Source organism: Opisthocomus hoazin, chromosome W (genome assembly GCF_030867145.1).
Source record: "Opisthocomus hoazin isolate bOpiHoa1 chromosome W, bOpiHoa1.hap1, whole genome shotgun sequence".
NCBI lineage: Eukaryota > Metazoa > Chordata > Aves > Opisthocomiformes > Opisthocomidae > Opisthocomus > Opisthocomus hoazin.
The window spans coordinates 35,231,362-35,247,959 of record NC_134453.1 but is presented as its reverse complement, the minus strand read 5'-3'; the positions used below and the strand labels follow the sequence as shown (position 1 = coordinate 35,247,959).

Sequence of the window (16,598 nt, the reverse complement as noted above, 5' to 3'; positions counted from 1 at the left end):
GAGACCGGCATGGCTGAGACAAGAGATGCTGGTCAAACTAAGGAAGAAGAGGGAACTGCACAGGCAGTGGAAGCAGGGACTGGCTTCCTGGGAAGAGTATAAGGAAGCTGCCCGGTTGTGTAGGGATGGGGTCAGGAAGGCCAAGGCACAGCTGGAGCTGAACTTGGCAAGGGATGCGAAAAATAACAAGAAGGGCTTCTACAGGTATGTCAGCCGGAAAAAGATGGTCAAAGAAAGCGTACCCCCGCTCATGAGCGAGACCGGCAAACTGGCAACAGCAGATGAGGAGAAAGCTGAGGTACTCAACAACTTTTTTTCCTCAGTCTTCACTGGCAACCTCTCTCCTCACCCCTCCCGAGTCGATGGATGGCATAAAGGAGACCAGGAGGGTAAAATCCCTCCAGCTGTAAGTGAAGACCAGGTTCGGGACCTCCTGAAGAACCTAAACATACAGAAGTCCATGGGACCTGATGAGATGCATCCCAGAGTCCTGAGGGAACTGGCTGATGTAGTTGCCAAGCCACTCTCCATCATATTTGAAAAGTCATGGCAGTCAGGGGAAGTCCCTGGTGACTGGAAAAAGGGAAACATTGTGCCCCTTTTTAAAAAGGGTAGGAAGGAGGACCCTGGGAACTACCGACCTGTCAGCCTCACCTCTGTGCCTGGGAAGATCATGGAACAGATCCTCCTAGAAGATATGCTAAGGCACATGGAGGCCAGGGAGGTGATTCGAGACAGCCAGCATGGCTTCACCAAGGACAAGTCCTGCCTGACCAACCTAGTGGCTTTCTATGATGGTGTAACAACAAGGGTGGACAAGGGAAAACCTATGGATGTCATCTATCTGGATTTTTGTAAAGCCTTTGACACGGTCCCCCACAACATCCTTCTCTCTAAATTGGAGAGCCATGGATTTGATGGGTGGACCGTTCGGTGGATAAGGAATTGGTTGGATGGTCGCAGCCAAAGGGTAGTGGTCAACGGCTCAATGTCCAGATGGAGACCAGTGACGAGTGGAGTCCCTCAGGGGTCCGTACTGGGACCGGTGCTGTTCAATATATTTATCAATGACATGGACAGCAACATCGAGTGTACCCTCAGCAAGTTTGCAGATGACACCAAGCTGAGTGGTACGGTTGAGACACCAGAAGGACGGGATGCCATCCAGAGGGACCTGGACAAGCTGGAGAGGTGGGCCTGTGTGAACCTCATGAGGTTCAACAAGGCCAAGTGCAAGGTCCTACACCTGGGTCGGGGTAATCCCCGGTACCAATACAGGCTGGGGGATGAAAGGATCGAGAGCAGCCCTGCTGAGAGGGACTTGGGGGTACTGATAGACGAAAGGCTGGACATGAGCCGGCAACGTGCGCTGGCAGCCCAGAGGGCCAACCGTGTCCTGGGCTGCATCAAGAGAAGCGTGGCCAGCAGGTCGAGAGAGGTGATTCTGCCCCTCTACTCTGCTCTGGTGAGACCTGCGTTCAGCTCTGGAGCCCTCAGCACAAGAAGGACATGGAACTGTTGGAGCAGGTCCAAAGGAGGGCTACAAAAATGATCCGAGGGCTGGAGCACCTCTCCTGTGAGGACAGGCTGAGAGAGTTGGGCTTGTTCAGCCTGGAGAAGAGAAGGCTGTGGGGAGACCTGATTGCAGCATTTCAGTACTTAAAGGGAGCCTATAGGAAAGATGGGGACAATCTGTTTAGTAGAGACAACAGTGATAGGACGAGGGGTAATGGTTTTAAACTAAAACAGGGTAGATTTAGGCTAGATATAAGGAAGAAATTCTTTACAATGAGGGTGGTGAAACACTGGAACGGGTTGCCCAGAGAGGTAGTGGAGGCCCCATCACTGGAAACATTCAAGACCAGGTTGGACAGGGCTCTGAGCAACCTGGTCTAGTTAGTGGTGTCCCTGCTCGCTGCGGGGGGGTTGGACTAGATGACCTCTAGGGGTCCCTTCCAACCCAAAACTTTCTATGATTCTATGATTCTATGTATACACACATATATATACATATATAATACCATATATTACAAACAGACCAGCGAGAAATATCCAAATAACCAATGCAGAAAAACTGAACACAAGTTTCTTACTGAGCTTCATTTATTAAATGATGACAACATGGGGAAACAACAACCGCTGTGAAGAAATTGCACGTTTTAAACAACTGAGGTATTTTTCATAGTTCTTTCAGCACATTATTTCATCAGACTCCGGTATGAACTTTAACCATGGTAGTGTCACAGACAAATTCTTCTTGTTCTGAACGTTGGTTGAGAGCAGATTTACTTGCTCTGTCTGTGCATAACACTGATTCCAATCTGGTCTTTGTGGGTCATTGTGATTGCTAGTGAAAAACCACAGAAGTGCTAAATAATCAGGTTCTCTCTTTTTGCCTTCTAACCTTCTAACCAGGTTCTCTCTTCAGCCTACTTCTGTGTTACAAGATCTACATCTTAAAAAGCACAAAGCATGAGAACACTGTTCTAGTACTGAAATTTTGAAGAAAAACAAGATTGGGTTGGGTTTCGTTTGGTTTTTAAGTTATTCTCTTGTAAACCAGAGTATGGCACAAAGCTGCAAATCTTCTACACTGAACTTTTAAGGTGAAAGCCTCATTGATAGAGAATAAATTTGATGTCCAGTTTAAGGCACTTAACAGTAGTAAAAACAACTTCGATTCTTTTAAATACAAATAGACAACAGAATGCATTTTTAAGTAAAGGAAATTGTAATGCTTTATATTTTAACACGACTTTCTGTTGAAACTTCAACAAATATCTCCCATTGATGCTCTTACCTGTGGATGATTCTTCCAACCCTCGTATACAACTCTCAGGACATGGAGTTTACCCTCATCACTTTCAGCAAGTACTTTGAAGACTTCATGAAACCTTTAAAGAAATATAAGTTGTCAATGGAGGGGTTAGGACCAGGGCAATGAAGCAAAAGACACATAGCAAGTGGTTTAGATGGTCCCAACATTTTCTTTTGGCCAATCTGCAACAATTCTGGAAAGGCTACCCTCTCACAAATAGAGCTGTCCTGAGTTTAAAAGGTTGCAGAGACAAGACAACTCCTAAAAGCAATGTAACCCTGCCTCAGGGGTGATAACTGTAAATGTAACAAATGTAACATGTAGGGGATGTTATCACTTCAGGTTGTCAGAAACAAGTCTTGGTTCTTTGTGAATATTGGGACGGTTGCAAGACAAGGGACTCCTGAATAATCCCTTTAGGCGCCTGGGCCTTGGGAGAACAGGTATGCAAACTACAGAGATAAGGAGGCTGCAGGATAATCTGAAGACCCCTGCCGAGAGACGCCAAACAAACATGTGCGACAGACATTACCATATATTAATGAATTCTTGGAAAAGCCATTACTATGATAAACATTTCTTGGAAATGTAATGAATATGTATGTTAACATAGCATAAATACCTAGTAACTGTGTCTCTTCGGTGCACACGTTTGGAGGAGAGATCCCCCGTGTGCCCGGCGCCGCAATAAAGAATACCTGCTTAATAGTCTGCCGACTATTGAGTCTTCAATTCTGGCTTTTCACGGCATCATTTCTGGCACCCCAGATGGGACCCGCTCTGCTGGGCTGCAGGACCCGCTGAGAACAGGACTCCCTAGGGTACCCCCGGGATTTCCCGGAGGGACTCCTCGCCTCACTCGGATCACTGCGGGAGCAGACAAGGACCATCTAAACGAGTAAAGGTATTCTTTTTTTTACTTTCTTTCTCTGTTTTGGTATGTGAGACCGGTCATTTGGAGAGTTCTCGTAAGTCGTAGGAGACGTCCTACGCTGAGCGCTGTACACCAGGCTACTAGTGCCTGAGGGTGTACGTCTTGGTACGTTGGTGCAGGCACGGGTTAAGCTTTGCACTTCTGTAATAACGTGCTTTTGGTAATTGTGCGTTGGTACAAGCATGGGTTAAGCTTTGTACTTCTGTAATAACGTACTTTTGGGTATTGGTGCGTTGGTGCAGGCACGGGTTGTGCTCTGCACTTCTGTAATAACGTGCTTTTGGTAGTTGTGCGTTGGTACAGGCACAGGTTAAGCTTTGTACTTCTGTAATAATGTACATTCGGTATGGTACGCTTAGGAAACCTGCTTAAGTTGTACTTCTGGCGATACGGATTTGTTGGTATTGAACTCGGATATCGGATATCTCGGATACTGGCTTGTTAACATACCCATCAGGCATCGTAAAACCAAAAAAAAAACCAAAAAAAAACACCACCAAAAAAAACCCACCTTGCACGGTGAACCTCTTTTCTTGTGACCAGAATATTAATTGTGACATTTTTGGAACGTGGTCAGAGCGGGACAGAAGGGGACGACAGATTAAAATTGTTAAGATAAAGACTAACAGAGGTACAGAATCAACAAAGTAAAATGGGGGACAGCAAAGCAGTGGTATTTTAAAGAAAAGCCCCTTAGGATGTACTCTAACACATTGGAAAGCTTGTGTGACTGTGTATGAAGCCTCTGTGTGAAAGACAAATAAGTCAAAAAAAAAAAAAAAAAAAAGAAAGAAAGAAAAAAAAAAGAGGAAAAAAAAAAGAGGAAAAAAATAGGAAAAAAACGTTTGGTCCGTTCTGCTGATTTCCGGTTTTTGACTTGGGACTGTTGTATTTGAACTCTGATTCATCGGGGCCGTGGTTTCTGATTTCTTAAGTATCAGTGCAGGTTCTTCCCGTGGGGGGGATTTTGAGAGTCTCTCCCAGGATCTAGATGGCAACATTGGGAAAAGTAGGGGGAGACCCCTCACTTGACAACATCTTAATAATGTATGGGGTTTGGTTTGCTTAAAGAAAATAGGCATGATTTAGGAATTGAATTGGGAATTTGGGGATAGGTTTTAAAATACTTAGAAGTTGGTACATATTGTGGGGTTACAAGTTCTCTAGTTATTTGGCATTGATCGATCATTTAGGGACTCTAGTTTTGGGGTATGTATTCAATATACTGTATATATTGTTTTGAAAGAGCTCTATGTATATAAACATGTTAACTGAAGTGGTTTGCCTGTATATATTGTTGTACTTAGGTGATACAGTTTGTAAACAGAAGCATTTTAAAAGATCGCTTCTAGGTTGTGTGTGTGTGTGTGTGTTGTGTTAACCGATTGGTGGAGAAGTTGAGAAGTTATTTTATTGTAACATGAGCTTCGGAGGGAGGTGATGCCCTCACAAACAATTAATTGAATTATGATATGTTGTTAGAATTGATGCGGTTTTGTGGACAGTTAAAAAGTATTGGAGATGAAAAGTTTCACGCGGTATTGAAAAGAAAAAAAAAAATCCAAAGGAAAACCCCTCTGGATTTTACAGAGGCTTGTGTAAAGTGATTAGAACAGAAAGGTATCAAGTTACAAGCTGCTTTGCTAGCTGCTGCTCTAAATGAAAAAAAAAAAAAAAAAAGCAGCAAAGTTCTTAGAAGTTAAGCAACAGAAAAACAAAATGAAAAAGAGGGGAAACAAGGTAACTTTTTACAGTATGGACTACTAGTGGAGTGTGAATCAGAATACAATACTCCTGTGTTACCAGTAAAAAAAAAAACAAAAACAGGTGGAACTTACTGGGTAGTACAGGATTTAAGAGAAGTGAATAAGATTGTTAGGGACGTACACCATGTGGTAGCAAGTATGGTTTACGGTATTGGATTTAAATGATGCATTCTTCTGTCTGCCTTTAGCCAAAGAAAGTCTGAATTTATTTGCATTTGAGTGGGAAAATCCTACCACGGGTAAAAAACCCCAGCTTGCCTGGACAGTGTTACCCCAAGGTTTTAAGCATAGCCCAACGATCTTTGAAAATCAACTAGCACGAGAACTTGAAGCATGGAACGCACCCTCCAGAGATGGAACCCTTTTACAGCATGTAGATGACATTAATAGCAACTGAAACAAAACCTGACTGTATACAGTAGACTATCAGTTTGTTAAAGTTTTTGAGATTAAATGGGTATCAAGTCTCTCAACAGAAAACTCAGATGGTGCGGCAACGGGTAACCTACCTTGGATGCGAGCTGTCTGGACAAAGAGAACTAGGAACAGAACAGAATGAAGCCATCTGCAGGACTCCCCTCCGTCAGATGGTAAAAGAGCTCAGGACCTTTCTGGGACTGACAGGTTGGTGCTGGTTATGGATTTATAATTACGGAATAATAGTGAGACCCTTATGTGAACTTCTGAAAAACAACCCCACCCGATTGATCTGGTGCAAAGAAGCTCAAAATGCATTTCAGACACTTAAGCAAGATCTAATGAAGGCCCCCGCTCTGGGCCTGCCTAATGTTACCAAATCCTTTTGGCTGTTTTCTCATGAGAGACAAGGCATAGCTCTGGGGATTCTAGCTCAACAGCTGGGACCCTACAAAAGAGCTGTGGCCTATTTTGCTAAACAGCTGGATGGAGTAAGCAAAGGATGGCCAGGATGTCTGCAAGCTGTGGCGGCGGTGGTCTTGAGTATTCAGGAAGCCCGAAAATTCACCTTGGGCCAAAAGATCACAGTACCGATCTCACACAGAATATCAGCTGTACTGCAACAAAAAGGGAACTACTGGCTTTCCCCATCCCAATTTCCATTCTAATTGAATCAGAGAATATTAATATTGTAGTAACTAATATTACGAACCCAGCTTCTTTTCTCAGCGGATCAATCTCTGAACCATCGGTACATGATTGCTTAGAAACCATAGAGACTGTGTACTCCAGCAGACCAGATCTGAAAGAGGAACCCCTGGAAGATGCACAGGACTCCTGGTTCACTGATGGAAGCAGCATTGTCGGACAAGGTATTCGAAAGGCCAGGTATGCGGTGACAACAGCAGACGAAGTAGTTTGTTCTCAATCACTACCTGCTAGAACATCAGCTCAAAAGGCTGAAACTATTGCCCTAACTAGGGCTCTGGAGTTAACAAAAGGAAAAAGATAAATATATGGACAGATTCCAAATATGCCTTTGGAGTTGTCCACACTCACGGGACAATTTGGAAGGAGCGAGGACTACTAACTGCGCAAGGGAAGCAGATTAAATACGCTGAGGAAATCCTTCGACTATTAGAAGCTGTTCAACTACCAGCAAAAGTTGCCATCATGTACTGCCGAGGACACCTGAAGGGTAACACTGACCAGGAAAGAGGTAACAGGTTGGCTGACTCTGAAGCTAAACAGGCAGCAGAGAGAATGCAAGAGATTTTAGCCTTAATTCCAGATTATAGAAATAGAAACCTGAGTGACCAAGAAAATGTTGAGTATTCTAAAGCTGATGAAGAATTAATAGAGGGATTAGGGGGCCAAGTTCCATCCCAGGGGTGGGCCTACTTAAGTGATGGCAGAATTATAATCCCTGCTAAACAGATCTGGGGGGTGGTTAAAGAAGAACACAATAGGACACACTGGAGAGCGGACTCCCTGTACAAATTTTTAAATCAGAAATTAATAGGGAAAAATTTGTATACTACAGTCCGACAAGTAACCCAACAATGGGAAACATGTTTAAAAATAACCCCAATACAGGTAACCGGGTACAATTAGGAGGTATTGGGAAGGGAAGTATACCAGGACAACATTGGCAAATTGATTTCTCTGAACTTCCAAGAAAAGGAGGGTACAAGTACTTATTAGTACTTACGGATACCTTTTCAGGTTGGCCAGAAGCATTCCCTTGTAGAACAAATAAAGCAAGGGAAGTAACGAAGGTATTATTAAATGAAATAATACCTCGATTTGGGGTACCGACAATTATCTCCTCAGATAGGGGGACGCATTTTTGTGCAGAAGTAGTGCAACAGGTCAGCAAACTGTTAGGAATCAATTGGCAGTTACATACGCCCTACAGACCACAAGCCAGTGGGCAAGTAGAAAAGATGCAAAAATATGCCAAAAAGCGAATCTATATTGGTACCAAGCATTGCCTATTGCACTACTTCGGATACGTGTAAAACCTAGGGCCAAAGAAAATTTGAGCCCTTTTGAGATAGTATATGGGAGACCATATCAGGCTAAACATCGGGGGGAAGATTTGAACCAGTTGGGAAATCAGTATCTACAAAATTATGTTATATCCTTAGGAAAACAATTAGAAAGGATTAGTAAAAATGTTTTGGGTACCAGGGCTAAAGGGTTAGATCACTCGATCCATCCATTTCGCCCTGGAGATTGGGTTTATGTTAAGAATTTTTCAGGTGATCCACTGAGAGAGAAGTGGAATGGACCTTACCAGGTATTGCTGACTACCTTCACTGCAATCAAGATTAGAGAACAACCGGCCTGGATCCATTATTCCCGAGTGAAGAAGGCTCCTAAACCAGGATGGATGGTCAAAAAGGCTGGCGGTTTGAAACTATGATTGCGGTGGTAACTTTGTTAAACCTAGGCTTTTTAGTATACTGTGATCACGACAACTCGAACTACATAACTGGACCAAGATTTGATTGTTGGATTTGTACTGCCTTACCAAAAGGTGACATGAGACTCCCTTTATACGGGGTATGATCCACTCATTGGAATTGTGACAATCCCAGATATTGGTCAGCAATAATAGCTGCCTATGGAAAGCAAGATCCAACACTTGTTCGTGCTGACCCCCTTCCATACACACAAAAATTGTACTTGCAGGGATGGGTGGAATGATTATTTGATCAACAAAACTGCAGTAGAAGTAGGAACTTGCAATTTGAAAGGGACAGGCATGATATATATGGATTTTTGTAGCAGAACCCAATTAGAAACCTATAGCCCCTCGAACTGGGATTTTTTGAGGAATGTACCAATTGGCTGGGTAAACTGCGAAACATTTTACGGAGCTAATCTCACAGCCACTGATGGGCCCTGTAAATATACCTGACGGGTATTGGTGGCGATGTGGTGATGGCATTAGCAGAAAGCAGCTCCCTGCGGGTTGGAAGGGAATGTGTACCATAGGTCATCTAGTCAGCCAGGACCGAATATATAATCAGTCCCAAATACCTAAAGGCATATTAAGAACATCATGGAGACGAGCCAAACGGGAAGACAACCCACTTGTAAGTAGGGGAACAAAATTTAACCTCTTGGCTCCCCAATTTAGAGTGGTTGAAACAATTATTCATGGGAATGATCACACTGGTGGTTTTGGGAATACTTGTTTGCATGTCTCTCAAATGTTTCCTTTGGTGTTGTCAGGGCTCAGTTGAGACATACAGTGACAGGAAAAGGAACAAGATCAGGCACCAAGTAGAAACTGGAAAATACTTTTCCCAGAGCCTTGGCGTGAAAGACTAAAGGAATTTGAAAATAATACCTACAAAATAGAATAGTGAGGATTCATAGCTTTCTAGCTACAAATCCTCAAAAGAAAAGGAGGGATTGATAACTGTAAATGTAACAAATGTAACATGTAGGGGATGTTATCACTTCAGGTGGTCAGAAACAAGTCTTGGTTCTTTGTGAATATTGGGACGGTTGCAAGACAAGGGACTCCTGAATAATCCCTTTAGGCGCCTGGGCCTTGGGAGAACAGGTATGCAAACTACAGAGATAAGGAGGCTGCAGGATAATCTGAAGACCCCTGCCGAGAGACGCCAAACAAACATGTGCGACGGATATTACCATATATTAATGAATTCTTGGAAAAGCCATTACTATGATAAACATTTCTTGGAAATGTAATTAATATGTATGTTAACATAGCATAAATACCTAGTAACTGTGTCTCTTCGGTGCACACGTTTGGAGGAGAGATCCCCCGTGTGCCCGGCGCCGCAATAAAGAATACCTGCTTAATAGTCTGCCTACTATTGAGTCTTCAATTCCGGCTTTTCACGGCATCAGGGGCAACCTTACTCCTCAGAGCTAGGCTACAGTTCTCATGTTTTTAAATGCAGGGGAGAACTCTGCTGCTTGGTGTGCTTATCTATATGCAGGCAGAGTGAAATTTGCTGCTTTTTGTGCCTTGGACTTTGTTGATAGGTGTTTCCATAACCATAGACCATTATTCAATCCCCCCTCTACCGAGGAAAGCACTGAGAGCATCTACTCCAGTAGAGTTGACTTCTATGTCAGCGTTCACAGTACAGTTTATGTAATGTAGCTATAAAGTTTAAATGGCTCTTTTTGACCTTATGGATATCACTGTTGATATGCAGCAGTGAAACCACTATAGCTCTGAATACACAGAGTCCTGCTCCTTATGTTACTGACTATAGGCTAGTGACCATCATTTGTTATAAACCGTCATTATAAATCTTCCATGTGCAGACAAAAATCAAGCTTTTACATTTGTAAAGTATATGAAGTTGTATAAATAGAAAGATAATTCAGTAAGACACATGACCACCTCTTTCATACTGAGACAGTTTAACAGCATGAAGTATGCAGTGTCAAAAATAAGTTATTTTCATCTCATTTTGCTTAAACAGTTGCAGTCAGTCCTCTAGAAGTTAAAGCACGTCTTTAAGAGCATGCACTCCAAAAATATTCTAGAATTAATTTTATATTGCTTAGGTGTATTTAGGAAGTTGTGGGTTGATTTTTTTTTTTAATTCTTTTTTATTTTTTTTAAAACACCTACTTAACTGATTTTGAGTCATACTGGTTGTTGCAACACACTGTAGTAGATATGATACTTTCATGGGAGGTATGCAGTCACTCAACGTGAAGCAATATCACTTGCTCCTCAGGACGCTCAGCAAATGACTAATTTTAAAATGAACTGATCTACCAGTTGTTCCGTCTCTGTGATGCTCTGAAGTATATTATGCTTGTGAACTCACAGATGGAGCCAGCCAAAGGGGTTTCGGAAAGGTTCCCCCCATGCATACACTATATGGCTTTGTACATTAAAATATGCATCAGTCTCTGGAATACAGAACACACAGCAAAGAAACAAACCACCTGATCCACTCTACGGTGGCTTCCCAGCACTTCAGATACTAGTAGCATAATGTGCTGTTGGACAGTTAAGGAAGAATAAGTAAGGCTTGATGAGAGAGAAAAAAAGCAGGGCAAACTATAGTAAGTATGTTTTAAAGCCAGCTGCAGCAGTACTCCTCTCCCATTATTCTTTGGGGTCTTCTAAACATAAAATTCATTAGCATCACAAAGCAGTCAAGCACTTGCAAGCACCTCCAGGACAGGCAATAAGCTCTCCACTGCACTGTGACCATTTTCAGCTCCAACTTTTCTTCCAGTCAGGTAATAGCTCTTTGTCTCGTGGACTTCATAAGTCTAAATAAAGTTCAGTAATTCAAATAAAACCAAAAACAGAGAACCCATGGCTTGAGCAATAACTTTCCTCTTTCAAAGGAAAGTATAGACAGAGTGCCTCATTTGTTTGATTTAGAAACTATCATTATGAGGATGTAATAGATTTGCAAGTAGCTAATCCGGACACTAGCCAGGATATTTTTTATTACACAGTGGGTGTTTCTCAAGACTTTGCAATAGTATGCACAAAGAATCATAACACACCACGCTTGTTAGAAAGATTACTTAAGACTTCCTATCAACTCTCTTCATAGAATAGAACAGAATCACAGAATAGAATCATTAAGGTTGGAAAAGACCTCTAAGATCATCAAGTCCAACTGTCACCCCAACATCATCATGCCTACTAAACCATGTCCCGAAGTACCATATCTACACGGTTTTTTAACGCCTCCAGGGATGGTGACTCCACCACTTCCCTGGGCAGCCTGTTCCAATGCCTGACCGCTCTTTCAGTAAAGAAAGTTTTCCTAATGTCCAATCTAAACCTCCCCTGACGCAACTTGGGGCCATTGCCTCTCATCCTGTCGCTAGTTACTTGGGAGAGGAGACCAACACCTGCCTCACTACAACCTCCTTTCAGGTAGCTGTAGACAGCAATAGGGTCTCCCCTGAGCCTCCTCTTCTCCAGACTAAACAGCCCCAGCTCCTTCAGCTGCTCCTCATAGGACTTGTTCTCTAGACCCTTCACCAGCTTCGTTGCTCTTCTTTGGACACAGTCCAGCAACTCAATGTCCTGTTCATATTTTAGCTGGATTAAATTTTCATAATTAGGAGTCACATACAGAAATATCTACACACTTAGTGAGTTGATGAATTGTCACACAAATTATTTCCCCTCCGTTCGTTTTTTGTTTGTTTGTTTTGGTTTTTTTTAACCAACTGACTAATCTGCATGTTACTGATTGATTTAAACACAACAGCACAACCCAACAGCAGTATGCTTGTGCAAGCAACTAACTCATGGTGCAATACCTTTTGTTAGAAACAAAAGCAAGATGAGAGTTGGGCTGAAGGACATCTTTGTAGGCTACAAGGGGATTTATTTCAGCTCAATTTCAAGAGTAGCATTTGCATTTGAGAAAGCTACAAAGATTTTGGGTTTTTTATTTCAATAACAGGCATTTACAGCATTCTCCACTGCACAGATGTATGTTTCCTCTCGCACTTTCTGCCAACATTAAACTCCAGGAAAGGCCTAATTGCTTCTGTGCAGTGACTGAGTACCAAATAGTCTCTATTTTAGAACCCCTACAGGGCTACTGGTAGAATCAGATATTCAAGGATGTGCTCAGAGTCGTGCTCAGAGTCATGCTCAGGTGAAGAACACTGATATCCCCAGATGTGACGAAAGGAAAACCTCAAATTGATATGTATCTTTGTACTTGCAAGAGACTTAAAGCAGACAGAACCCTCACCTTAATGCAATCAACATGCTTAAAATGTGTATGGTCTTGTTAATAACTCCATTCAGCTATGTAACCTAATTTTCACAGAATCACACAGAATCACAGAATGGTAGGGGTTGGAAGGGACCTCTGTGGGTCATCTAGTCCAAACCCCCTGCCGAAGCAGGGTCGCCTACAGCAGGCTGCATAGGACCTTGTCCAGGCGGGTCTTGAACTAGTAGTGTTACTGCCTCTGCCCAAAACACACCGTCACATCACATTGTGTAGCATCTAAAATGTTACTGAAGCTTGTAGATTAGTTATTTTATCAGGCACTTCACTGTCGGAATGAAATGGTTCTGTAAGCCCAAAATAACACGCATACCACACTTACTTAGCAAGAGCACTGAAGGAGTGGCTGAAAGACTTCGCAGCTAGATGGAGCAGAGTCTGTACAAAAACTTCTATTTTCAAAGGATTGAAGGTGAATCCTTCATCTGCAAGTTATTTAAAGTTAAAACAGTAAGTACTTCAAGTAGAGGTTTTAAGTTGCTCCAAAATCTTTAAAGATAATTTTTGTAAAATTAATTAAAACAATAAATTAAGTTTCAGCGACTGGATTTTGCAAGGCTGAACAGGGAGTTAGTAAATATCTTCTAAAAGGTGCAGTTCTTGGGACTTCCACCTGTCATGGAGAAAACATGTAGAAATAGTTCCAGGTTAATGAGAAATAACAGCAGAGAGACAGCCATGCTAGTGGAATCAAACGGCACTGATGGAGAGAAGCAGGGAACAACAGCTGAAGACGCTGCAGAAGTCTGCATTGGGTTGGAGACAAGGCAGGCCATAGAGCATGGGAAAGGGGGAATGGATGAGAAGAGAGGAAGCCACAGATGATTATAATACAGAGGTTGGGTATTTGTAATGGTTGGGGAAGGGGGGCACCAATTGTGTGTAGGGGATGCGGGACACTTGAGGTGAATGGTTCTGAATCCCCTGGACAATGCTGTAGACCTGCTGGCAACAACGGGTAAGAAAAGGAACATCAATTACTACGTGGTCTTTATAGCAAATCAAGGAAAACAATACTATCTCTCAAGCAAAAAAGGGCTCACTTCTGCTCTGTGCCTGCATAACAGAACACTTACAAGAATTGCAGTATTACCCAAACTGTCCCTATGTTTTAAAGATCACTTCTCAAACCTGTAGCTCACACTCCTTTCAGACCCCAAGAGCACATTTGCTTTGGAAGTCGAGCATTAGGTGTGGCTGGACCAACAGCAAAGCTGGAAAGAACTCGAGCAAAGTCCTATTGTGAGAATGCCAGTTTAATTTAGACCTAGGGAAAGCTAAGATAGCCAGGGTGCTAGCTTTAACTGCTATGGGTCTATATCAAGCTCTCAAGTGGGACAAAGGCACTGGATCTTTGGGACAAAGCTGACACCATGAAATGAGCTCTAATGCTGAAGGCAAAGAAAAATGTTAAATATCCTTCATGTCACCTCTGTGGATAATTAGCAGAACCCACATCAAGGGCCAGGTTGCTTCTATTAACTAGAACAGACCTGTCTCTGTACATGACAAGAACAGAAGAAACACTGACAATTGTATGTTACTTCCATTTTTTGTTAAATTGAAACCAACTACTAGAAAGGAAAGCATACAGTTCAATTAGCAGCAGAAACCATAACTACAGGACAGCAAAATGGTTTAGATGCAAAACTAATGACAACCTTGCAATCCCTAATATCAGATGTCCTTACCATCGTCATCATCCTTATTTGGATTAGGCACATCTTTTAAAATGTTGAAGATTTCATCGTTACTGGCCTTATTTTTAATTGCAATCGTTAAACAGAGTGCTACAGCATACCCAGGAAGAGACCCTAAATGAAAACAGAAAATTCATATAATCCTTTTCAAGTCTAGGATGGAATGAGTATTTTTACATCAGTGTGTTACTCAGAGAAGCATGCACACTTCCCAGCTACCCCCAAAACTTGCTGCTCCCAATACCACTGTCCACATGACCATTCCATAAAATCCGTCAACGGATTTCCTGTTCTTCACAAATTCAAGCCCTTTTCTAGCACCTTCAGAGTTGAGGGGCAAATAACTCCCCTGATTAAAACTCCATTCTAATTTCCATCAGCTTCTCAAAAATACAATACTTACCTGCATTTTCTCACTTATCTCTGCCTTTGATAATGACAGATTCTTCACATGATTTGCTGCATCTCTGCTTGCGTCATTAAACCAAATTTGTTGAGTAAAATTTTTTATTAAGTGCCCCATTCATTCAAAAACAAGTCCATATTATTTCTTGCTACATTCATTCTGCCTGAATGATGGAAATAAACGAAATTTTCTTTTTTCATACTCCTGGCAAACCAAAGCAATGCTGTAGCACCTAGACTGCAGTCACCTCAGCGTGATTTAACTTCATACAGCTAGACTTTTTTTTGTTTCTTAAAAAAAGGTTTAGATTAGAAAGATCCAGACGTAGCACTAGATCAAAATCAAGCATATTTATTTCAGTTCAGTTCTCCTTCATGAAGTTAAGTGACTTGACACTCAAGCTAGGACATTCTCTTGCTTTGAAACAATTTGCTTGGAATTAAAGTTTCAGTAACTTAAATACTTACTGTTGCCTTCATCTCCATATTTGTAAAGACACGCTGGTTTTGCAGGACTGAGGACAGAAAAGCTTGGAGGAACGATGTCTATTATTCGCTGACGGTAGGAAAGCCTACAAAAGTAAGTTTCACAGCAGTAGAATTATTACGGCATATCATCATCAGGGCTAACTCAACTCACTAATTTAAAGTATTTTTCCTATTTTTTAATTTGGACTGTGCAAAAAAAATATAAAATCAAAATGTTTACTCATTGCAATGGTAGTTCCTGACATATAGTAAGAGCTAACGATCAAAACTTTCTAGTAGATGCTTAATACTAGAATTTCATCCTCACACAAGTCTAAGATGCTACGGGGACATGTGGTAAAATACTGGTATTAAAAGCAGGACGGGGGGGGGGCGGGGAAGATTAAACCAAATGGCTTCATTTTACCTTCCATCTTACTTACCTTACAAACACTGAATTCCTCTACTAAATTCGCAGTAAAATCAAAAGGAGCCACAGACAAAATGAAATCTTTTTGCAGCATGACAATTTCACACTTCATATATTAAACTCTCACAAAACAACAGGTAAGCTTGTTCCATGTAAAATACTGAATTACATAGGTTCTATGAACATTTTGCTCTTGCACTCTCCTATACCCCCCATTTCCACAATCATTAGCCTAATCCTGACAGCTGTTGTGCTTTTGCAGCTTCTTTTTAATGTCCATGAGAATCGGAGATGCCCAGAACAATCAAGATACTTATTTATCTTAAACTAGGGATATAATAAACCCCCCTATTTCTGTAAATAACCACTGTTTTCCGGCAAATTACATGAACTCTTTTTCCTTCCCCGACTGCCCTGTTATCAACTCTTTTTACCTATCCCCAGGCAGAAAAAGTAAAGCCTTCTTAATTTGTACCTAGAAGGATGTCACCTCCACTTGCTCCACCTATTTGTCCCCCAGTCCACTAGGAAAAGCAGTGCCCTACAACAGATACACTAGAACAAAACTGAGCAAGACAACAGAACAGACTTCAGCTAAAAAAGTTAACTGAGAAAATATGTATGCTTAAGACAAGAGACACATTAAAAGGAATGCATCATTACCTGGAAGCAATAGCCGAACTTCAATTCAACGTAACTACAAAAGCAAGATGTTCGGAAGTCTTACTTACCTCATGCATTTTTCCAAAACCTCTCTCACAAATTTGGATTTGGGCTTCTCAAGGTCCTGAGTAAGACAGTCTGACCTATCAAAGAAAAAAAAAACCCACATGGTAATTTCTAACAAATGTATTTGTGTTCTAATACAACAGGTA

General features: G+C 41.8%; 1 protein-coding gene across 1 annotated transcript in view; it reads right to left on the bottom strand.

Annotated features, from left to right (window-relative positions):
• The window catches only part of LOC142365587 (nuclear cap-binding protein subunit 1-like), a 45,421-nt gene that overhangs the window by 17,469 nt on the left and 11,354 nt on the right, over nt 1–16,598 (bottom strand). The window contains exons 5-9 of the mRNA XM_075446492.1: nt 16,455–16,529; nt 15,294–15,397; nt 14,412–14,534; nt 13,043–13,145; nt 2,801–2,894 (exon numbers count right to left, since the gene is read on the bottom strand). Of these exons, the coding sequence (XP_075302607.1) occupies nt 2,801–2,894; nt 13,043–13,145; nt 14,412–14,534; nt 15,294–15,397; nt 16,455–16,529 (499 nt within the window). The remainder of the gene's footprint in view (nt 1–2,800; nt 2,895–13,042; nt 13,146–14,411; nt 14,535–15,293; nt 15,398–16,454; nt 16,530–16,598) is intronic.